This window comes from Dermacentor albipictus, chromosome 1, assembly GCF_038994185.2.
Source record: "Dermacentor albipictus isolate Rhodes 1998 colony chromosome 1, USDA_Dalb.pri_finalv2, whole genome shotgun sequence".
NCBI classification, from domain to species: domain Eukaryota; kingdom Metazoa; phylum Arthropoda; class Arachnida; order Ixodida; family Ixodidae; genus Dermacentor; species Dermacentor albipictus.
Window position 1 is genome coordinate 243,323,493 of NC_091821.1, and position 24,087 is coordinate 243,347,579.

At 46.3% G+C, this 24,087-nt stretch overlaps 1 protein-coding gene across 1 annotated transcript in view; it reads left to right on the plus strand.

The window, feature by feature from the left end:
- The window catches only part of LOC135907952 (titin-like), a 284,982-nt gene that overhangs the window by 59,269 nt on the left and 201,626 nt on the right, over positions 1 to 24,087 (plus strand). The window contains 42 exon segments of the mRNA XM_070522096.1: positions 6,690 to 6,991; positions 7,466 to 7,596; positions 8,432 to 8,641; positions 8,705 to 8,898; positions 9,022 to 9,533; positions 9,657 to 9,782; positions 9,911 to 9,980; positions 10,377 to 10,606; positions 10,887 to 11,030; positions 11,142 to 11,309; positions 11,492 to 11,584; positions 11,724 to 11,867; positions 12,394 to 12,669; positions 12,874 to 13,017; positions 13,102 to 13,202; positions 13,282 to 13,409; positions 14,790 to 14,962; positions 15,099 to 15,229; positions 15,315 to 15,444; positions 15,551 to 15,694; positions 16,053 to 16,307; positions 16,386 to 16,529; positions 17,185 to 17,439; positions 17,521 to 17,664; positions 17,769 to 17,841; positions 17,959 to 18,284; positions 18,371 to 18,625; positions 18,690 to 18,833; positions 18,898 to 19,155; positions 19,237 to 19,380; positions 19,443 to 19,700; positions 19,819 to 19,962; positions 20,031 to 20,282; positions 20,382 to 20,525; positions 20,716 to 20,903; positions 20,970 to 21,036; positions 21,116 to 21,298; positions 21,384 to 21,605; positions 21,759 to 21,902; positions 22,030 to 22,284; positions 23,366 to 23,509; positions 23,766 to 24,023. Of these exon segments, the coding sequence (XP_070378197.1) occupies positions 6,690 to 6,991; positions 7,466 to 7,596; positions 8,432 to 8,641; positions 8,705 to 8,898; positions 9,022 to 9,533; positions 9,657 to 9,782; positions 9,911 to 9,980; positions 10,377 to 10,606; positions 10,887 to 11,030; positions 11,142 to 11,309; positions 11,492 to 11,584; positions 11,724 to 11,867; positions 12,394 to 12,669; positions 12,874 to 13,017; positions 13,102 to 13,202; positions 13,282 to 13,409; positions 14,790 to 14,962; positions 15,099 to 15,229; positions 15,315 to 15,444; positions 15,551 to 15,694; positions 16,053 to 16,307; positions 16,386 to 16,529; positions 17,185 to 17,439; positions 17,521 to 17,664; positions 17,769 to 17,841; positions 17,959 to 18,284; positions 18,371 to 18,625; positions 18,690 to 18,833; positions 18,898 to 19,155; positions 19,237 to 19,380; positions 19,443 to 19,700; positions 19,819 to 19,962; positions 20,031 to 20,282; positions 20,382 to 20,525; positions 20,716 to 20,903; positions 20,970 to 21,036; positions 21,116 to 21,298; positions 21,384 to 21,605; positions 21,759 to 21,902; positions 22,030 to 22,284; positions 23,366 to 23,509; positions 23,766 to 24,023 (7,808 nt within the window).

The following is a 24,087-nucleotide window of genomic DNA, read 5'->3' on the forward strand; positions in this document are numbered from 1 at the left end:
GTGCTCTCTGATTATACGTAAATTATGGCAGGCTGTACTCGACTTACACAAATTTTTTTATTTCTTCATTCTTTCTTTTCTTATTCTTTATTTTTGCATTCGATCGTGTTTGTTTGTTATTCCCAGGGTCGCATTATTTAATAAACAACTTTTAAGATAACGCTATTTAACAAAGATAGCGAAATTTAGTCGTTCCGGGCATTACTTGCCCACTGCAGCTCTTGCGATAATCCGGTAAATATGCAACGACAACGCTGCGGCCTGTGAATTTTAAGATGGCTGAAGAAAACCTGCGTCTTTCTTCTGCGCATAAAACTGTATCCATCAAAATTGGCTGATAATTTTGAATAATAGATAATTTAACTAAGCACAAGCATTCCGTGCGCCCTATATGTCTTTGTGCACAGTGTGCCTTTTAGCGATGTTTGAAATCGGGAATAGGTGCTAATTAACTAAAGCTGACAAAACTTCTGCGCAGACATTTGTCGGTTAAACCAAAAGACAATAATCATTTGGCTTATTACACAGCTTTCTTTAGCATAGTTATCAAACTTATAAGAAAACGTTAGCGTACAATTATACTTAGGCGGACATTAAATTTTAAGGTTTTACTAAATGCGGGAAGGATGACACATTTTCCTGCCACCTCCTTTTTCCATAGAATATAAATAGCGGCCTCGATATCGCGGTAAGAGGCGTTATGCAGCACTATCGTTTTTATCATTTAAACGTAAGGTGCGAATGAAACAATGGCAAGTGTTTAAGCCCAATTGCGTAGCTTCTAGAAGCACATAAAAAAAAACGGAGCAACACACTTCAAAAAGAAAAGGAAAAACAGGAGCAAGGCTGGGACCCTTCGTTTCCACAAAGCAACAAAGCCGTGAACAATCACTTCGCTGACACATACAATAGTTGTATCTAAACGCATACTTTCATCGCAGAAATACACCGCGATAGTGTAATTAACAGATGCTTTATTTTTATACTTCACGAGGCTTTACTGCCTGCAACAATGGGAGTCCGTAATTAGGTTAATTTGGTTCAAGGCAGTTGCTAACGCCTGACGTTCGCACGCATCACAGGATGTGTTATTCACGTGCAAACGGCGAGAACTGTTGCCCACTGAGCCTCCAATAACGTGCGCCGTCTGTACTTTGGTTGTTTCAGATGAGCGCTGGCCATATGCCACGGTTTGGTAGCTCAGTGTTGTTCTTAGTTTTTAAAATAAGATTTACTGTTTCGTTAGCGATACATATGTATATGAGATGTTATACATAAAGGAGTGCCACAGTTAGAAACTGCAGCGGGACCTGTTGTTCTTAGTTGCATAAGAATACAGTAATATAAAAGCGTCAATGGCAATAACAAATAAATAAAAAAAAACGTTTGCAGAAGTTACGCAACGTTACAATAGTAAAGCTTAAGACAACATTTCTTGACACAAAGACTGTATACTGGATGTTTCAGCGAACCCTTTCAAAATTTTTTTTATATTGCCCCTGGCAGATTGCACAATACTAGTCCATGAGCTGGTCTACTCGAAGGGGCGTATATTACTTGCACAAAAAATTGAACTACATAATCGACGAATTAACAAAAATGCACTAATTAACATTTTAGCTTATTACCTTATGGCACGTATCACAATTTACAAATTCTATCAGGGAAGTTTGAAAGGCGATGGATCCACTTGGAATGAATTCTTAGGATGGCACCAGTTTCGAGATATTAATTCCCTTTGCGTAGAAATGCATTGGTGTTCCAATTACTTTCATACTTCAATGCATAAAACGATTATTTTAGGAAATTAAGTGGAACAACAGAGCAATTTTACCGCAAGTTTGACGGCTTATACCGGCAGGTGCCAGCCTGCTCCTCGCTTTTCCTTTCCTGTTAATTGTATATATGTGTTCAAAACAAATAATAATAATAATATAACCTCGTAAATGGTGTAATCCACACAGTTCTCTTCAAGTGCATATGGCTTGCAGCCTCACCGGTTGGAATTTCTAAATTAATGTATGTGCCATAAGGTAATTGGTTAAAAACCAAATTAGTGATTCTTTTATTAATTAGTCGTTTAAGCATATCAACTTTTCTTGGGCAAGTAATGTCCGCCTCTTCGAGAAGACCAGCTCATGGACTAGAAGTATGCTATCTTCCACCGCCAATTTAAAAAAATAAACTGAAAGTGTTCGCTGATACACCATGTATGATGAGTAACCAAAAGACAGGCAAAAAAAAAGTACATCGAGGGAGGGACGCAGTTTACAAAGTTGCAGTGTAATTTCAATAATACGATGATAACGCTGATGAAAGTTATAGATGAGTCGGTAAATTATTCCAAATTCTTACACCGGCAAAATGAATAGTTGGTTTCCCGTAGTTGCTGCGCGATTTTGGGAGTATGGAATTATTCTGTAAAGACAATCCTATATAGTGTTGGGGTTAGTGAGGCTATCTCTTCCAATGACATCATTTAAATGTGGCTTTATAAGTGGGCGGTATTCAGCAATGCCATGGTTATGCCAGATAATTTTATTTAGTGAGAGGAGCTTTAAGTCAGTGAAGATGAGAGTCATACGAGCGCTATAAGGAACCGATGCAATGATACGAACAGCGTAATTTTTTGATGCGCGGCAATTGAGCTATATGGCAGCGGTATGTGAGACCGCATGAGCTGACACAATAATTTAGATGGCTATAAATGACATGCATTTTTCAAAATGACATACATAAGTGACCAGCACTTTCTGCACTTTAGGAAGCAGGGCGCTCCATTATTTATTCCCGGCTATAACGCGCTGAAAAAAATGTCCGTCCTCTTTTGAACAATGTGAGCATTTTCAGCGTTTGTATTGCTCAGAGAAATAGGCCGCCGGAAGTTTATAGGAGGAAAATAGGGAGAACGGGTACTCTACGCGAAAGTTTGTCATTTCATCGCATTTTCCTTTCTATTGCTGACTTGAGTTTTTTTTTTTATTTCTTCAGAAGCAGAAAAACAGAGAAAAAGCGGCGTTTTGCAAAAATTCTCTGCCTTTAGATGAGATAATTTTATTTGCCCACGCCGTACACAGCATCGGTTTGATGTGCGCGCCCGACTACAAGTAAATGCGATGCTTGCCTGCCTGCAACGTGGCTTCCACGACTTCATGCCCTTGGGCACTCTAGGGACGCTTTGCTAAAAGGGGAGGACCGCGCACCGTCTGCGTGTGCGACGGAGCATGAGGAGGCTCGGGGAGGCAGAAGAGGAGGACGGGTTGGCATCAAGGTAGAAGGGCGCGTTCCTAAGATTCCTCATATTTTGTTGGTTTTTTTTTCTTCGCGCTAGTGGTTAACTCATCCGCTACGCGAGGCCTCTGTGCCGACGTCGTAGCTGGGAGCACGTTTTATGCCTTCGTCACGCGGCCGTCGCAGAGGCACTCGAGAGAGGAAATTCGCTTACGTAAGGACTCTTGGCACGCAGCTGCATAGTACAATCGGCATTATTGCATTTTTTGCTGAAACGTTAGCATCGTATTGGTACGAGAAGCGCATTGAAAACGGCGATGGCGAACGCGAAATGTGGGGCTTGGCTTTAGGAGCGATTTTGCGACCAGGGTAAAACACACCCGCGTGCACGCACACAAGCACCTACACACACGCACACGCCCACACACACTTACACGCAGTCCCCTCTCCCACAGAGAGAGAGAGAGAGAGAATGCATTTATTATTGCCGTAATTTCTAGGCTGGCCAGAGAGAAAAAGACAAAAAATACCTACATAGCGGTAACGGCAGCGCCGCAACATTTTTTTTTGTTTTTCGTATTCGGGGCGCCCAGCGCGGACGAAAAGGTCCGCCCTCCTGAAAGGCGCGCGTCGACGCACGCCTCGGCTGCGGCTACACACGGCGGCGGCCCGTTCGCAATATGCGAACGCGCGAGGGTGCGGCGGTGCGGGCCGGCGTCTGTTTTTGGCCCGGCGCTCCAGATACGTGTTTCCCGGCGGCGGGGCTGGCATGCGACTCGGCACAGCAAAACTTCGAGCCCGGGCCCCGGGCTAAACTTGTGGCGGCGGCCGGCTGGAGCCGCGCCATGCACGGCACGCGGCGGCCGCTGCTGCGTTGTATAACGGGCCACCAGCGTTTTTCTGCGCGACCGCCAGCGAGGAAACTGAGACCTCATTGTCCGAGGCAACCCCATGGACACGATGTGCTCGAAATGATAAGCCTCGAGGGCAGTTGTCGCAACCACGTCGCAGCACTGGGCGAACCCGTGGAGTCCCGGATGCATTGCAGAATGCAGTACACTCCTTAAGATCAGGCAGCGCGTAATCTGATTTCCACGGCTTGCGCGCCTATGTTTAAACACGCGGTTCATGGATAACACAACACGACCATATTGTACTTAACCTGAGTATAATGCAAAGTATTGTGACTGTAAATCTCAGAGGAACAATAAAATCGCTTCTAACAAAATTATTTCACTCTGCAGGCTTAACCTCCCGAGTGACTGCTTGTAAATTATATTGCCCATTGCCTTCGATTCTTCTCGGAATGAACTATGATGCGATTACTTAACATATTCTCCCAGGATGTAATATAATATGCACGCGAAAAATGGTTTAATTATATTCTTGCTGCCAGCTTTCCAGAAAATCGACTAGCTTGACATGGGCCGTTGTGTCACCGCAGACGACGAAGAGCAACCATGAATGCTTTTTCGAATACCACGAAATAACCTAAATATCCATGATGGAGCTCAACACGGTAACCCGCCACACCATGCTGCATCTATGTGTTTACGCAAGAGAAAACCGACTTTACTATCTCAAACTTGAGGCGATAGCTGATTCGTCCACGCACATGGAGTTCCTTCTTCTGGCTTCTTAGCAGCGGCATTTCAACAAAAAATTTGAGTTTGATGTTCGTAACACGCCAATCAGTAATAAGAACTGACATCTAAAAATAATAATGTCCCTTGAGCTGTGTTCAGATCTCAGAAGGTTAAGTAGCCGTGCGAAAGCAAGAAATAACATTAGGTCCTATTTTAGGGTGGCTGGTCGTAATAGGCGTGTTCTCAGAAAGACAGACCTTTAATTTGCTTTGAAAAAGCCGTCACATATTTCTTCCTCGCGTGCTACTTAAGTCACATGCGCTGTTTTAAATTTAGCACGGAAGTTTCCTTCTATTTTTACTGTCCCAAAGTAGCAATCCGTGAAGCATGACATCAAGTAAACAGCCAGATAGGAAACGAACGCGTAGGACGCAAAGCCAGGCGCTTTGCGTCCGTCGCCCATCCGTGTTGTCAGGTCATAAAATGAAAATGACTTGTTATAACATGCAAGAACAGGTGTGTTAGACACGAAAACACAAATAAGTTTACGTGCAGTACTGAGATATTTAGCAGAGAACATATACGCAAGTAAGACGCGAATGCCGAAAGAAACTGTTGGTAACACAACATTAACTTTAAACAGAGCATCGATTCTTGGGCGCGCTCACGCGTCATTCCTCAGTGGGTAATGACGGACGTCACAATTTGACAAAAACGCTCCGTCGGCTGCAGTCCGAGACCGGTGATTTCGTAGCATGCACGCGGCAGCCCGCATGTGGCGCGAACTGACGTAGGCATCGCCAGCTGGAATCTGATATGACTGGTGTTCAGGTCGAGACGTTTTGGGAACACTAGCGTGGCCCTCGCGAGAGAAACCTCAAAGAAAGAATCGCGAGGGAGGAGCGGCGGCTAGTGACTCACGCCCGGCACTGCAACAGTATGAGCGACGACGAACACTTTCGTCAGCGTGAGTCACGCCTCGTTGGTCTTCTTCTGTCACCATAGTTTCCTGCTTTCTTGTTTTCTTTTCTTCGGGAGCGTCCACTTCAAGCGTATTTCTCAGGCAGCATTCCAAAAACTGTGGGATGTGTGACCAAGCTAGCAATCGGTGTTACTATAAGTGAAGGTTGTGGCATCAGTTCGTCTTGAGGCGGGTCTTAAGTTGAGCCGCAAGCGGCGTCGCGCTACAGACACGCGGAGTCAGCGAGGCGATGTGGACCACCGCTGCTGGCGACGGGCAGGACCGTGAAATGTGTGGCACTGTTTCTCCGCTTGGGAACGGGGAACGCGAATGATTGTTCGAGCACAGGGCGCGCGCGCAGAGCGATGGTGTCCTCATGACAGAGTGTACTCATGACGGTATCCTCATGGCAGGTCGACATAGTATACCTGATGAGCGCGGCCATTAGGGCCGTCCAGGCCTCCGTGGAGTGAAAAGATCGATTGCAATTCCTAAACCGGCTTAAGGGGTTGTTCGTACTAAATAAAAAATAGGCAACGCAAATTTAAAAAAAATAATTTGGTTATTGATCTGTTATTTGAGATTTTTATCTCACGGTGGTATCTCGGCGACACTCGCGAGATGCTCAGGGCGATATTCAACCGCAGTGTCCGTGTTGACCAGGCTATACAGGTCACACATTAGGCTGCTACACGGTTGTACTCATGGCAAAAAAGGAAGCTTTTAAGATGCACTGAGTAGCTCGCAGACTCTACCTCCTGTAAAGCAGTGTGGAATGTTCCTGGGTTTGGCGGTGTTCCGTGTCCCTGACTCAGAGTTCAATGAGCAGCCATGGCCAAGCTAAACGCAACTTTTCAGGAGCAGGCGACTCTGTCTCACGCGCATGCCTTCCCTCTGTACCTCTTCTGCAGGTGGGGGCCTCCGAACGCCAGCCCGCCCACGTTTGAGCCAATCACACAGGGCGGCGGGCTGCTGTACGAAGGATCTGATGCCAAGTTCCAGGTCAAGGTACATGGGAACCCACCTCCCGAGGTGGTGTTCACGCGGCGGGGCATGCCGCTGCGCAACGACCCGAGGCGCCAGGTGACTTACGACCCGACGACAGGCATCTGTTGCCTGCACATTCGCAACCTGACAGCCGAGGATGACGGCGACTACAATTGCTCGGCCGTCAACATTGCGGGCGAGGCCTCGCTTACCCTTACCATCCGCGGTGAGTGCGCGGCCCCCCAGCTTCTTCCGCGTGTGCCCACGTATACGCATCCCGGTTCTTCGCTGCTAGTGCTTAATCACGAATGAGCCGCGACCAATAAAAGTGCTACGTCTGTCGCTTTAAGAGAAGGTGCGGCCAACGGCTGAAGAATGGAGGGCAGCGAGGTGGAAGCATCCACTTTGCTACCTTCCAATGGGACACAAAAATAGTTTTAGCATGTAAAACGGAATAAGTGTAACTACCAGTAGCGTCACAAAGTACGGCCCCTTGCGCTACAAGGGAAAAAGGCAAAACAAAAAGCCACAACTTTCGTGACATAGCATGAGCCTGTTATTGAGAGGAAACGCACGAATGACAGTCCGTCCGCGAATGTTGTTACTCAAGCTTGGTTTAGTTGAAAGAGCTGATGGGTTACACATGGTTGAACACGGTTTACACAATAAGCTGATGAAATTTCGCTCCTTTCCGTTACAGCGGCGGCGGCAGCTGTTATGCGTGGTCAGATGCAACAGATGACGACAGTTCAAAGGACACAAGTCATCGATTCGAGGACACAAGTGCAAGATGGCGTTTCGCCGATCCACTACTTTGCTGGTCACGACCAGGTAAGGCTGTCTTGAGTAAGCAAGACCAACGATGACAACCACAACAAGACGTAAAAAAAAGAACATCCTATTTAGGACGAGTGGGGTAACAACTTTGGCGCATTCTGGAAAATTACTGCTCCAATATAAAAAACCCTTTTTTATAGGGCGTGGAAAATATATTCCGTGATTGCAAAATGCGCTAGTGAATGTTTTCGGCCTTATACGCACTTTTAAGGGCGTGTATGTCTCTTTTACATGTTTTACTATAACTGCTGCACGATTGCAAAATCGAGCGTCATAACATGACACTCACGTATGCTGCCAGATACATGGATGCGTGAACAAATTGGCACCGCCTTCATGTCTAAAGATGAAGCCGATCACAAAATACGTAGACAAAATAACAGGGCGCAAGCTCACATGGTGCTTATGCGTGAGACAGCGTCTGTGTTGAGTGGGCCAACTGTCTCGTTCACGTCGAATTCATCGGCCGGGTCACAGTCGGCGGATAAAATTTTCCCTCGACACCAGAGATAGTTGTAATGTACATTAGTGTTGCGCACAATTTTTCATTAAGCCCACGAATGTCTTCATGTGCGTGCATCTATTTTGTGATTTGAAGATGCTGATCACTTGCTAATCGTTGTTATGAAATGCCATAACATACACTTGATGAGTCCACAACAAGCATAACAATTAATGTCATTTTGTGCAGGCTAAATAAGATTGAGCACCAAGACTAAATCGTAAACTTAATGTGTTAGGCAACTGCACGTACGCGCGTATGCATGTGATGTCCTTCATGCTTATGCGTAATAGCCTATGAATGGGTATGTGTTTGTTCTACTCGCAGACTTTCAGAGTGGACACATTCGAGTACCGGCTCTTACGCGAAGTGGAGTTCCGCCAGTTCCTGATTGGACGCGAGCAGGCTCCTCTACCGGCCATTCCGGGCGCGCCCATTTCTGCACCTCAGATTCAGGCACGACCTCGCAACTCCAAGCTTCTGGAAGGATCCGATGCCACGTTCACAGTTAAAATCGTCTCCAATCCTCCAGCACAGGTAAATAATCAGAAGCACCTTTCCCTGTTCCCCATTGGAACTGCCTCTGTTTCGTAAACGCAGGTTTATTGGTTCCGAAACGGCGAGCGCCTTCAAGCATCGCAGAGGGTGATCATGGAGCAGCAAGGCTCGACTTACATTCTCCGTATCCACATGGCTCTGCCGGAAGACGCTGGCTATTACACAGTCCTCGCAGAAAATAATCAAGGCTGCGTTGCCTGCTCTGCGCACTTGGTTATAGAATCTATGCCTAAGGCGTAAGTGACCATACTTTGGCTCAAAGTACATGCTGCAATATTCAGCTGCACCGCCTGTATTCCATGCAAACAGGCTGAACCTTTGTATGTTATGAACATGTTTCCGCATTCCTTCGTTTGCAGCGAGGAGCCAAGACAGGCAGACTCATCCAGCTTCGTTATGACAGAAACATCACGAACGCTCAAGCCCAGCTTTATCAAAATACCTCAGGACCAGGAGGTCACCGAAGGCAAGATGGTGCGCTTCGATCTGCGTGTATCGGGACGGCCATTCCCAGACATAGCATGGTTGCGGAACGGGGTTCCCGTCAACGACGACGCCAAGCACAAGCTGCTGGTCAACGAAGGAGGTCAGCACGCACTCATGATCACGGCGGCATCCCGGGAGGACGCTGGAACGTGGACTTGCATCGCCAACAACAAAAGCGGCGAGTGCCGCTTTGAAGTACACCTTGTGGTCATCGAAAAGGAGCAGGTGGTGGCACCCAAGTTCGTCGAGCGCTTCCAGTCACTGAACGTGCGTGAGGGCGAGTCTGTGACGCTGCACTGCCGTGCCGTGGGTACGCCGACACCGCGCATTACCTGGCAGAAGGACGGCCGACAGGTCCACTCACAGCCGCCCGACCTTATTATTGGTGAGTTCCAATGAGGCATTTACTCGCAACCGCTGTTCGAAACGCAGCTACAGCCATCACTGGCCATTTCCAGCTTACCGTAGCGCGTATTACACGACGTTAATTTACGCTTTGGTTTTGCAGAGACACAAGAAGGAAGCTCAGCATTGTACATGAACCGTGCCACCGTCTCAGATTCAGCGTGGTACCAGTGCACTGCGCAAAACCAAGCGGGTTCGACGGCGACAAGGGCACGACTACATGTGATAGGTATGCTAATAAAGTTGTGCCTCTCGATAAGCGGGACTTTACAACGATGTTTTGCTACTTGTGTCACACTCGGCATGAATCGCTAACGAATCGAAAAATCCCGCCGCGCTTTTCCTTGGTCATTGCAGCTGAACCGAAGAAGCACAGCGAGCCATGGTCGCTTCACCTTCCCAAGCCAAGTAAAGTTATCTCGCCCGAGTAAGTACAGGTACTATATTGGGGATATTTAAAAAGAACAAACAAGATATTATGCCCCTGCCCGTGCCACAATGTATATCAGGCTTAATCCAATTGTACATTTAAATATTAAGGGCATCAGTCAGATAAATAATTTAAAGAGAGAAAAAAAAAGCGGGGGGGCGTCCATCACCAGCGAATCCACGGCTAAGGGAGCGGGCCCGGCAAAATGGCGACGTTTATTTTACCGGTGTGAATACAACAATAATGATAACAATAAGATTCTAGGGGTCTTGGAATCTTGGCTCACAATAATCTTGACTCACCAAAACTAATAACCGAGAGGTGTTTGAGAAATGACGAATAAAGGTGTTGCAGCTGTCGCCAACTTTCAGTTTTCTTGTGGCCACCGTGCAGGAAGTCGCCACCGCGCGAAACCATCTGGCTGCGTCACGTGGAGCGTGCCTATCAGCCAGTGCGGGGACCGGATGACGAGAGGGCACCCCAGAAGCCGGCCTTCACTACACACTTGCAGGACTTGATCTTGCACGAGGGCGAGCGCGGCCACCTCGACGCTAGGCTGATTCCCATCGGGGACGAAACCATGATCATTGAATGGTTTTGTAACGGACGCCCTATTGAAGCAAGTGAGTGCGCAGCAGTCCGTAATATGTGTTCAAGAAGTGCTTCGTGTGCTTCGTTCGCGCACTATCGCGTAAAATTTCCCGGTCGCTGCGGAGTATGAAACTATATGGTTGCGACATGGGTGTGTAAAAGAAAAGTATGTAAACAGACCTCTTTGTTAAAGTCATTCAGTTTTGAAAATTATTATTGTGCGCAACTGCGTCTGCCACGCAAATGCAAACACTTTGTCTTAGAGCGATTATGTTCGTTAAAGTTACAGTGAATTTTTACTCTGTATTTCAGGCTCCCGTGTAATGACCACGTATCGCTTTGGATATGTGGCGTTGACGCTTCTGCATGTCTATCCTGAGGATTCTGGCGTATACGTCTGCCGGGCAGCCAACGAAGCCGGAGAGGCGACGACCACGGCCACACTGCGATGCACAGGTAAGCGTACGTTTTCTGTGTCGGTGTCCTTTAACATTACTTGCCCTATGATGCATTCGAGTGACTCCTCTCCCTGAAACCCCCTCCCTTTTCTCCGCTTTTGTGCTACAGCTCGGCCAGCAATCGAACGCAAAGCTATCCAAGAGGACAGTATCAGAGCCATTCAGGAACTGGAAGACGCCGAGAAATACTCCCGACAACTCTCCATCGACGAGACCGCAACTCTTACAAAGCCTGTGTTTATCAGGCCACTGAGCAACAAGGACAACCTTCTCGAAGGTAAAGCGCACTGTTTACAATTCAGAACATGAAGTAGATTTGCAATGACTGGGCTTTTATTTAAAATTGGTTTAACCGTATGACAGAACTATCCATTTCAAACAGTGTTGACCGTGGTTGCAATCGTATAGCGCCCTTGCTAAGGAGCGACTAATGTATGCGAGTATTTCTTTCTGCGACAGGATCGAATTGCCACTTCGAAGCCCAGCTGACTCCTGTAAACGATCCCACTATGAAGGTGGAATGGTTCCTTAACGGCCAGCCACTGACAACAGGTGTTTATTTTGCTACAAAATTTTTTGAACGATCCCACTTGCATGCGGCTTACGCGTAGATTGCAAAGCCATCTTCCCGATTTCACTGATATACTGCGTGTTTCCTCTGCTTACAATTATGCATTTTGCAAATTTACAGGGTCGCGCATCAACAGCACTTTCAGCTTTGGCTACGTCGCCCTGAACATCATGTCACTTCGTTATGAGGATTCCGGAGTGTACATGTGCAGGGCCACTAACGCCAAGGGAGAGGCTGTCTCTACAGCGACCTTGAGGGTGAAAGGTGAGGGGCAGTTCTTCTCACCGGTATTACGACGCCAGTTAGAGTCTTCACAACTTTTCATTTGAACGTAACTCTAGCTGCTAATAATCCCCAGAATTATTTAGTTGATGTTTAAAGCGAAGCAGTAATTCGAGTCAAGGTGACTCGTTTGCTTAAAAGTAGGAACTCGGTAGTTAAATTCAAGCTTTTTCTGGAGAAATCTTAAGAGTATAAATGGGGCTTCTTTCCGTGCGTCCGATCATTTACAACCGTCTGTTTTCTAAGCATAATAAACGCGGACAAACTTGTTGCGGCGCCTGCAAACTTACCAAGAAATGCCAAAACACTTTACCCCCTTTCCGCCGCAATTCCGTGTCGTTAGTGCAATTGAGTACCATGAGAAAATATTGGAAATATTGTTTACTTCCACTCGACTTATGGCTCATTTCTTTGTAAACACCATGCTAACGGGAGTGGCTCCAGATGCATTTTTACTGAGAAATGTGGAACTCTGATGCCAACGCTTTTTCATTTGTTTATTTCTCAGCGCAAGGCCTTGTCACTGGAGACTTGGGCATTCCGGAGCAAGAGGCTTACATACGAAAGACGCAGGAGCTGGAAGCATATCAAATGGCCCAGCACGCGCCTAAGGAAATAATTTTCGAACCGGTTTCAACTATGAAGCCCAACTTTAAGACAGGTCTAAGGGATCAGCTGAATGTCAAGGAGAACATCACAGTGCACTTCGAAGCTCGCCTCGAGCCTAGTGGAGATTCGTCGATGCGCGTCGAATGGTTCAAAGATGGACGTCCACTGGAAGCTAGTAAGTGCAACATTTAACCACAAACCTTTGATCACAAGTCACAGGGACCCTTTACTGGTAGAAATTACCAGTTCGCATTGTTCTAGGACTGCTAACATAATGTGAACATTACAGACTACATTCCATTCCTTTTCAAGCATTATATAATGAGTCTTATTAGAATTTTGATCTAATTGGTTGCATGACCTTGTCTCTCCCCTTTAGGCTCTCGAACTACGACTTTCTTCAACTTTGGTTACGTTTCTCTAACAATTCGTGGAGTCGAGGCTCGCGACTCGGGTGTGTACACCTGCCAAGCGACCAACTCCATTGGCTCCGCCACTACGCAGGCCCGCCTGATCTGCGTGTGTAAGTAGCCGTGGAACGAGCGCAGTGGAGCGCAGATCTTTATCTTTTTATTTTTACATCGAATTATACAAACTTACATTGCAGCTCAAGCGTCAATTGTTAAGGAGACTCAGCACCCTGGTGGCCTTCAGAAGATCCAGCATCTGGAAGATTCCTCGCACTACCAACGATCCGAATTCGAAGAGGTAAATTCCTCGCAATTGCCTTTCCGGTAGAACAAAGTTGACACTGTGTTGCGATATTGTATTGCCCCCTGCACTCTAGGTCTCCATAAAGGATAAGGCAAAGTTCACACAACCGCTTCAAGGACCCAATTCCATAAAGGAAGGACAAAGTGTCCATCTCGAGACACGCCTGGAACCAATGGGGGATCCCGACATGAAAGTTGAATGGTAAGTGTTTTTCCCCGCACGAGCTGCATTAAAGCACGGGCTTCGCAGACAATGGTATATATTGCCTATATTTTAAAATACATCTTGGTAAAAAGAACATTCACAACAGCAAGACAAAACAAGATGCCACTATCAATTGGGGGATCATGTGGTAACGCACCGCAGGTCAGCGTTGTGACAGCATGGACAGATTATACTAACTAGGTTCAGCCGTTTCAAGACACCGGACATTTTCTTCGAAACAGTAAGCAAAGAACGGACGAAAAAAAACGCACGGAGTTGACAAACCCCTGAAAACGAGTTGTTGGGCCACGCGTCCACAAGCTACGTCGCAATATTAATAAACTGTCGAAAAGCTACGGCGCTTTTTCAGCATCTTCAGGCCCTAACAGGCTTCATCCTTGTTGCTCCCGGAAAACGAGTGAAAATTCCTGGATACGCGTGTGAATCAGAAAATACCATATGAGCTTTGTACACTTAGGGCAGTTCACGAAACCCCAGTTACACGTGGCGATTATTTTGAGGAGAAACTTGCCAGACCATGAAGGAAAAACTAAGACACCACGCCAACAAACTACGCAATAATGAAAAGTACATCTTATATGTACTGCAAAACTGCATATTTATTTTATGTTCGTCAGACGCTACAGCTTTTGGAAGGAATGGAAACAAGGAAGTGTTATAATTATTATTCTAAATAGCGATGCCTGTGTGAGCCACGCTTCAGTTGCCTTCTACGAGTGCGAGGAGAGGTTTTTTTCTCTTCTGCTGCGAAAGCAAACAAATATTGAGATATCGCAACTCTACGAAGCGCATTCGCTTGTTTGCACTATCATGCCGAAATAAAATTCGAAAGGGTAGAGACAAAGTAAATACAGTCGAACGCATCTATACCGAACGCCTATACAGCGAAATGACCTCTATAGCGAAGGAATAATTCTGTCCCGGCTTTTTGTGAGTGGCGCGGTGTGCAACTTTTACAATGAAGTCACCTGTATAACGAATGATTTCGGAGGCCCCAAACATGTCGGTATAAAGGCATTCGACTGTAAATCGTATGCTAATAAAAGCGCTATATTTAATTGTGGCGTAATCGGGAGCTGTTCTGGAGCCCCAAAATTAAGCGTCTGTGAAAGAATTACGATAGAAACACATTGGCGAATTGGTAAAGTGAAATGCGCCTCCTAGTCGGGTTTCTCGTGTTCGCACGCGTGTTTGTACACGCACGAGTCCCTGCGATTCATCTGTGAACAGATGTTAGTGCCGCTTTGATCCAGCTTTTTTTTGCGCTCTGAGCGCTTTTGTTTTCATTTTACATAATGCCTCTTATTAAGATCATACGTGCCAGAATGCAAATGCTTATGAAGTACGTTTTAACAGGTTCCACAATGGTCGTCCACTGGCTACTGGTCATCGCTTCAAGACGTACTTTGACTTCGGATACGTCGCTTTAGACATTTTATATACATTCCCCGAAGATACTGGCACCTTCGAAGTCCGTGCCACCAACAAACTTGGAACGGATGTACTGAAGAAGGAGATTCACGTTCAAGGTACGCTAACAGTGTCTCTCACGATATACGTGTATTAACGACACTGGTCGGAGTGTTTAAGCTTCGTTTTCACCCTCTTGCTTTCGTAGTTCGTCTGTGTAGATGCTAAATATCGCTTTCTATGTTCTGTTTCCAGCAAAAGCTGCCGTTGACACAAGCGCAATCCACGAAGTAGGGCTTGACAAAATTGAGTACCTTGAGGGGTCGGGTGTCGACCACAGCGGCTACCACATCGAAGAAGTGACAAGGACTAAGCCGTACTTTAAGGTACGTATTCGCACTACGATCGTAGTAGCAAAAATGCTGAAGCGGAAACACATATGAGTCTCATTCTAATCTTTGTCCCGTGCAGGTTCCCCTGAAAGATCCCAAGGGACCACTGAAAGAGGGAGAGTCTGTTGTAATGGAGTGTGCCATTGAGCCTGTCCAGGACCCGACTATGAAGGTTGAATGGTTTTTCAACGGTCGCCCGCTGCCAAGTGGTAATTAGATATATATATCACAATCGCTGCAGCAAATATTTATTTGCCCGTGAATAGGACGGGGATCGTGAAAAAATTTACGAGCTCTATCTTTGTGCGCTTGCAGGTCATAGGTTCATTACGAAGTACGACTTTGGCCGGGCATTCCTTCAGATCTTAAACCTGGTTGCAGAAGATACCGGGCAGTACACTCTGCGAGCGACCAATCATCTTGGATCTGCGCATTCAACCTCATGCATCAAAGTTATTGGTAAGATTTGCGGAGAGTGCTCTTGCGAGTTGAATGGAAGTCATTAGGCGAAGGCACAGGAAAAGGTGAACCACTTCGTAGAAAAAGCTAAACAAAGCAAAAAAATTAGCATTGGCTCATTTGTCGTTGCTTTTCGCTCACTTACTGTACTAATGGCGCCTATACTATGAAGCTTACTTGCAGTACAGTATAATTTACATGTTTCACATAAATAGGTCGTACAGTACCTAGCAACTAAGCTCTTCTGCCTTTGCCCTTGCCTTTATGGAGGAGCGAGCTTTTCCCAATGTTTTCATGGCGTTCAAGATGTATATATGATGAGAAAGGGGCCCTGACAGCTCTTACTTTCTTTCGACAGGTAAGTCCGGTGTAATCACCGAGTCGCAGTACCCAGAAGGCTGGGAAAAGATCCAGCACCTGGAAGACCACTCGCGCTACACCCGCCAGGAGCACCAGGAAAGCATCATCACCCAGAAACCCACATTCAGCCGACCGCTGCATAACGTGGAAACTGTAGAAGGCGCCAATGTACACCTAGAGTGCCGGCTGCAGCCTGTTGGCGATCCCACCATGCGGGTCGAGTGGTTCAGAAACAGTGTGCCTATCAAAGTCGGTGCGTAAGCATTTGGTATCCTACGTCTGTAAAAATGGACTGGTCTGAATGCCTGAGCTGACGTCTCGTGTTTCACAGGACATCGATTCAGGCCTGCACACGAGTTTGATTACGTTGCCTTGGACATCCTGAGCTTCTATCCAGAGGATTCGGGCATCTACACGTGCAAGGCTACCAGCTCGCTTGGTGAAAACGTGACATCTTGCAGCGTAAACTGCTTCGGTAAGCTCCCCTGTGCTACTCCTCACTACCCCCGTCACACAGTACGCTAGTCAAATATCGCTTTTTACAAAGCCCACAAGACCTAGTGTCTTCGTTCCATTTATACTGCGCTGCGTAAAATCCGGTTACACCTGTTCCGAGATGTCTACACTGAACTGGCTAACTAGACCAGGAGTGGGTAAACCAGAGCAGTTTACTTTGGTGGCTTATGTCTGGCTGCAAGTCTAGGATTAACGTTACGTAAAACAAAAGTGTCGCAGTGACCTCAAAGCAGCTCAGCAGCAGTAGAGGACTCGCCAATTGATAATGTACCCAAAACTCCTGTGAATTTCATCGTGATCTTATAAGAAAAACGAAAACAGCTTGGCGTGAATAGTACAGTCTGAATGTAGGTTGGCATTCAGTCATGCTTGCTTTGAGAGACCATAAACTTCCTTGGCAAAACTTTTTGACTTTCGAAAAAAAATTGAGCAGGAATAATCTGCTAAGTACCCTTAGCATAATCGTTACTAATTCGTTTCGTAGGCATGATGCCGTCATTGTGTAGGAAAAACTATAGAAGTTCCTACCCCGCGTAGAGCTGTTTTGACAGGTGACTACTTATAGGTAGCCAAAGCACGCTTCACTTACATTATCCTTTCATTGTTTCCTTCAGCCAAGTCACAGCTCATTTTGGAGTCCCAGCACCCTGAAGGTCTTCAAAAAATACAGCAGCTGGAAGACCAGTCCCGCTACCGTCGCGAGATCATCGAGGAGACAACGGTTAAAACCAAGCCTACCTTCACATCCAATATGACGTCTGTTAGCCTTCGCGAAGGACAGAATGCCCACCTGGAGTGCCGGCTTGAGCCCGTGAACGATGCCGACCTCAGGGTCGAATGGTTCCACAATGGCGTCTCGCTTCCCATCGGTGCGTTGTCACAGTACTTATTTTTAAAAAATGTGATATCAAATATTGCAACTGCAACAAACATTTTCTTGCGTATTTCAGGCCATCGGTACCGACCCTTCCATGACTTTGGTTATGTTGCACTCAACATCCTGTCACTTGTGCCTGAGGATTCAGGAACTTACACCGTGCGTGCCACAAATTCTCTCGGAAAGGCCGAGATTTCCACTACAATTCTTGTCGAAGGTAGGCAGCCTTTTATTTAAAAATAATTAAATATCCAGGGCGTTCTAATAGTAGGCACCTATAGGGAAACAGTGCGAATACATGTAGCATAATATAACTTGCAGGAAAGTCGTCCGTTGACACGGAAACTCAGCATCCTGAGGGACTGCAGAAGATCCGGGCCCTCGAAGGCCACCAGTACGTATGCCAAAGTTAATTTGTACATTCACGTTTAACGTCGAAATAAACTGATGACGCTAAATAAATGCCAGAAAAGTTGAGTGATCTAGCGGCGGCAAATTTGCACATTCGCAGCTACGAGCGAGACACTGGGGACCTTGACCAGTCTGTTACTACAGCACCTGTGTTCACGTCGGCTCCCAAGTCCATCGTTGTTCAAGAGGGACAAAAGGCACATCTTGAGTGCCGCCTGATTCCAGTGGGAGATCCCAAGCTCAAGGTTGAGTGGTTCAAGAATGGCCAGCCGGTTCCGGCGGGATCCCGTTTCGTCGAGATGTGCAATTTCGGCTTCGTGTCTCTGGACATCCTTAGCACGTATGCTGAGGACTCCGGCACCTACACCTGCAAGGCCACGAATCAGTTGGGAGAAGCTGTTGTATCTGCCCAGCTCAAGTGTCACGGTACGTGTTTGGTGGTGTGGTTATAAATCATAGCTGTTACATTTGCAATCTAGAGTGTTAAAATAAATAACCATTTTTCTTCGCAGCTGAAAAATCGCTGATACTGGACACGCAAAACCAGGAAGCTTATGAAAAGATCCAGCAGCTTGAAGACTATGGACGGCAAGTAAGGCCTGCCTACGTAGAAGAGATTACAACGCAAGCACCCGTGTTTACACAAGCTATGAAGAACCTGAGTCTCAATGAAAACCAGAGTGCTCATTTTGAGTGCAAGCTCATACCAGTAGGTGACCCCCATCTGAAGGTGGAGTGGTTCCACAATGGACTTCCTCTGCAGAAAGGTATTACCTGTATTTGGACAAACAAGTGAAAGATGCACTTTCTAACCATGAAAATTTATTTCAGCTAACCGAGTGAACACCATTCATGACTTTGGATTCGTCGCTCTTGACTTGAGTTACGTCAAGGCAATAGACTCGGGCACTTACACTTGCAAGGCAACCAACTCTCTGGGATCTGCTGTTTGTTCAGCCACTCTGAACGTCCAAGGTAATAATGTCATTTCAGCTTTGTAGAGTCTCACATGTTCAAATGGCGGTCTCTATCTTCTTAGATTCTAAATCTCTGGTGCTCGACACTCAACACCCCGAGGGACTTCAGAAGATTCGACAGCTTGAAGAACTCGGACGCTACAAGCCAGAAGTAACGCAAGAAGCCCCATGCCCTGGTCCACCGATGTTTGTCACGCAATTACAGGGCCCAAGCCGCCTTACAGAAGGTGAAAGTGCCCACCTTGAATGTCGCATTGCCCCATACCCCGATTCCACCATGAAGGTTCAGTGGTTCCACAATGGCGTCGAGCTGCAGTCTGGTACGTGCAATAGTCTCAAGGAAACTTAATGAGTTACCACCGAATTGCTGTATACTTACTGACCTTGTTTACGCACAACAGGCCATCGTTACCGAACAATGTACGACTTCGGTTTCTGCGCCCTGGACATTCTATCCGCAAATGCTGAGCACTCTGGCGAATACGTAGTCCAGGCCACAAATGAACTTGGTACCGCAAGGTCCATGGCACGCATTCATGTCGATGGTAAGTCGCCCAAGCTGCGTTGATGTGGTTTTCGACGCTACAAGCTCTCCGTATTTTTTCAGCCAAAGGAGGCGTCATCCTCGAAAGCCAACAACCAGACGCCCTGCCGAAGATAAAACAGCTAGAGGAATCGTGTGGTTACATTAGACCAACGCAGGAGGAAGTTGTTATTAAGGAGAAACCTAACTTTGTTCGTGGTCTTTACAACCTGGATACTCTGCAGGAAGGACAAAGCGCTCATCTAGAGGCTACATTGACACCAATAAATGACGCGAATATGAAGGTCCAGTGGTTCCATAACGGCGTTGAAATTCCGCTCGGTAAGTACTCAACTACAGCTTCAAAACAGCAACCACTTTATTGAGAATTTCTCGGATTTTTTGTAGTAAGCAATGCATGTAGGAAACTGACCTTGTGTCTTTTGCTTCCATCAAACAGGCCACAGATTCAAGACAGTGTCTGATTTTGGCTATGTTGCCCTCAACATTCTCTACGCGTACCCAGAAGATTCCGGTACATACATGTGCAAGGCGACCAACAAACTCGGGGAAGCCGTCACTACATGTTCCATTAACGTTCTCGGTGAGTTTTTCGGGAAAAAACTGCTTCCCAGGAGCACATTTCTAAGGTGACCTATTTCGATTAAACAGGAAAATCTGCCATTGTGACCGACACGTATCATGAGAAAGGCCTGGAGAAAATCAGGCAACTTGAGGAGTACCAGGTTCCAGAGAAGCCCGAGCAAGTGGTTCAGCTGCAGCGGCCGGTGTTCACAGTACCTCTCAACTCAGTGGATGGTCTCGTTGAAGGACAGAGCGCGCACATGGAGTGCAGGCTTGAGCCCATCAATGACGCTGATCTCAAAGTTCAGTGGTACGTGAATGGCGTCGAAATCAGGCCAGGTAAGCCTCTCGAGCAATGCACATATACATTGATTCTGTAGGTCCGCACGCTTGTTTCATTTGAAAAAACAAACGGCATTTATGCTTCCATTCTTACAGGACATCGTTTCAGAACAACGCATGACTTCGGGTATGTGGCCCTTGACATATTGTATGTGTATGCTGAAGACAGTGGGCCCTACATGTGCAAGGCAACCAACTCTCTCGGTGAAGCTGTTACAACGTGCAACCTGCGGGCGCTCCGTGAGTTTAAAAAATACCTTTTTTGCCTCAAGGAAAATTGGTAATATAAAGCAGTATTCTTCGCGTCCTGAAGTAGTATCCTATTTTTATTTTCATTGCATATTGAAAGACGTTATATCTTATATACTAGCAAAAAGTGCTGTTCAATAACGTTGCTTGGCATTTAATACCTGTCGTATTATTCTCGTAGCCAAGCAAAAGATCTTCTATGATACACATCACCCGGAGGGTCTTGAGAAAATACGAGAGCTGGAGGCACAAGTGAAGTACCAGACAGCCGAAATTCAAGAGAAGCCCGTTTCAAAGCCTGTGTTCATCACTGAGCTAAGGGGAACGCAGGAGATCTCAGAAGGCGAAAGTGCACACTTGGAGTGTCGCGTAAGTCTACCGAAGCTTTAACGAAATGTCCTCAGAAACTTACGTTCATGTCCTAATGTGTTTTAGGTGGAACCTGCCCACGACGCCAAGTTGAAGATTGAGGTTCTTCACAATGGAAGGCCTCTTACAGCTGGTAATGAACGCAATGCTTATAGAATGAGTTACGTATACAAGAAATCGTTTGTCCTCTAAACTTTCTGAACTTTCCGCAGCGACCCGCGTCCACATTACCAGTGATTTCGGCTATGTGGCAATAGACCTGAGCAGCGGCATCCCAGAGGACTCCGGCACTTACACGGTCCGAGCCACTAACGACCTCGGAACAGCTGAAACAACGGCCACGCTGCGTGTTCTGCCCAAATCCAGCATCATCTCCGACACCCACCACCCAGAAGGTAAGAACTAGCTTCTCTAGCCTAGTTTCTCAATGTCTAAATGAACAGTGGACAAATCCGGATTTTGCTATATCTTTTTCGGCAGGACTTGCTAAGATCAGGGAAATGGAAGATGAGGCTCGCTTTAAGACTGAAGTCATTCAGGAACCAGTCACCTTCCAGAGGCCTGTATTCACGGTTCCTTTACAAAACCTGGAAAACCTCGTAGAAGACCAGAGAAACGTACATCTGGAATGCAGACTAATTCCCGTCGGAGATCCTACTCTCAATGTCCAGTGGTTCTTCAATGACACGCCACTAATGGAAGGTTGGTGCATCACATCTTGTCTTGTGTCTGTAGGATGTTTAGACCTAGGATTTATGTGCAACTATATGTACGCCTAAAGGTCACTTAATCCTAATTGCACCCTCCTTAGCTCATTTTCGCACGCTGAATATTTATCTGTCAACTTTCTTTCAGGTACGAGATTCCACCCAGTCCACGACTTTGGCTATGTTGCTCTTGACATGGACTACGTGCGTCCAGAAGACACCGGCGTCTATGCGTGCAAAGCCACCAATTCTTTGGGTCAGGCGGTGACCACGTGTATGCTTAAAATTAAACGTAAGTTTTACATTACCTATGAAATTCTTTAAAAAAACTAACAGGTTTGCATCCCCTTTGCTACACCACCATTGAAAACGTGCGCCTGACAACGAATCTTTTGTCCTACCTGTTTGTCTGCTTGCAGCCAAGGCCTCCATTCTGTTGGACACCCTGCAACCCCAGGGTTATGAGAAGATTCGCGAGCTGGAAGACTTGAAGGGTCAGAAGCCTCCAGAGAAACCGGATGCAGTATACGAAAAGCCTGTTTTTACCACCCCCTTGGTTGGTCCTGGAGAAATAAACGAGGGACAGCCTGCGCGTCTGGAGTGCCGCTGCGTCCCTGTCGGAGACCCCGATCTGAAGTTCTTCTGGTATGTCAACGGCATCGAGCTTCCCAAAGGTAAAGTTTTTTTCTGACGTATAGCTTCAGAATAAGGGAAAAATATATTTTAAGTTACCTCTGAAGAGCGCCTTTTCGCTCGGAGAGCTCGGTGCTATGTGAGTGAGCGCGTCACATTAAATATTAAGATAGGAACTATCATTTGTGGGGCCCTATATACAGGTTTCTTCTTCAGCTGACCAAATCTTTAAAATTAGAAAAATAAATATCACGGGAACGTTATGTTTACCATTCGAGTGTACGGATAGGCAGCATCTCGATACAGAGCAACTTCAGCAATTACGTGCGTAATTAGCGAAGTTATAATTAACTTTGTAATTATCAACAATAAGTGGCTGCATGAAATGAGTACTTTGGCGCCCGTCCGCAATACTACCTATCCCAACGATGAAATTTTGAATAGCGGATTTCGTGTGGGAGCTACGCAAACAATTAGTTCACCTTAGCAGGCTCCTTGAAACCGAAACTGGCTGGAATAACAGCGTCTGTGTCGTCGATGTAGCCCCCCCCCCCCCCCGCCCCGCCTTTCGTCACGTCTCCGAGGTCACCACCGGTCGGCCCACGAGCAGCTTGCGTTATCTCATTGCTGTCTGCGGAGTTAGCCTAGCACGTCAATGCCGGCGGGCCGCCAAATTTACTTCGTCATTCCGTTGAGCCCCTGAAACGGCATTTCGTTGATTGAAGTGGACACGTGGCGCCCAACTGAAAGACGAAGTAAATTTGGCGGACCGCCGGCGCTATATATATATATATATATATATATATATATATATATATATATATGGTGTGTGTGTGTGTGTGTCTCATGGTGACTCATGGTGACTCATAAACATTTAATTCGACGGTGTCTAATATCTTTTTGTATATGTGGTGTGTAATATCTGTATGAATTACTATTCCTACATTTACTACAGAAAAGGTGCAAAGGAGGGGTAAACAAACTTGGATAGCAGTAAAGCAGAAACTAATGCAGAAAAAGAGCTTGCACATTTCTTTTATTGAACCCTCATGCCGAATACTTACTTCCTATAATAGTATGAAAATGTGTTTCGGCTAATTAGACGTTTTATTTTGCTTTCAGGTTCAAGGCTTATCCCCAACAACGACTTTGGATTCGTGACACTCGACATCATGTCAGGAATTGCAGAAGACTCCGGTGTCTATATGTGCAAAGCCGTCAATAAAGCTGGCGAAGCAGTCACCTCAACCTCCCTTCGAGTGAAAGGTCGGTTAAAGTGTTATGTTGTTCTTTTGTTGTTTTCATGCTAAGGATATGAAAGTAAAATAAAGTTTGAGATTGGTGGACTTACTTTGCGAATTGTGGAAATAATATGTCAGACATTCATTATTGAACACACATTTTGAAGTAATCGGCCCTGTTCAAAAGAATGCCCACTACTTTTAGTCTCTTCGTCTATTGTTGAGATAAAATCGTTCCCAAGAAAAATCATGTATTGAGCGGAAACATGGTCTCGATGCAGGCCGTGCGGGAGTGCTGCTTGACTCCCACCACCCGGAGGCCTACAGGCAGACGCAGAAGTTCGAGTATGACTCCAGCCGTGTTCCAGAGACCTGGTCCGACGAGAAGCCTAAAGTGGCACCAGTGTTCGTGCAACACTTGAATAACATCGACGGCGCTGTGGAGGGTCACTACCTTCGCATCGAAGGCCGTATCGAACCTACCAATGACGACAAACTCAAAGTTAAATGGTTCAAGAACGGCAAGCCTTTGGTCATGGGTAGGCACTCGCGGTTCACTTACTATTCTTGCAAGTTTAAGAATTTTAAACGAGCTGATACGTG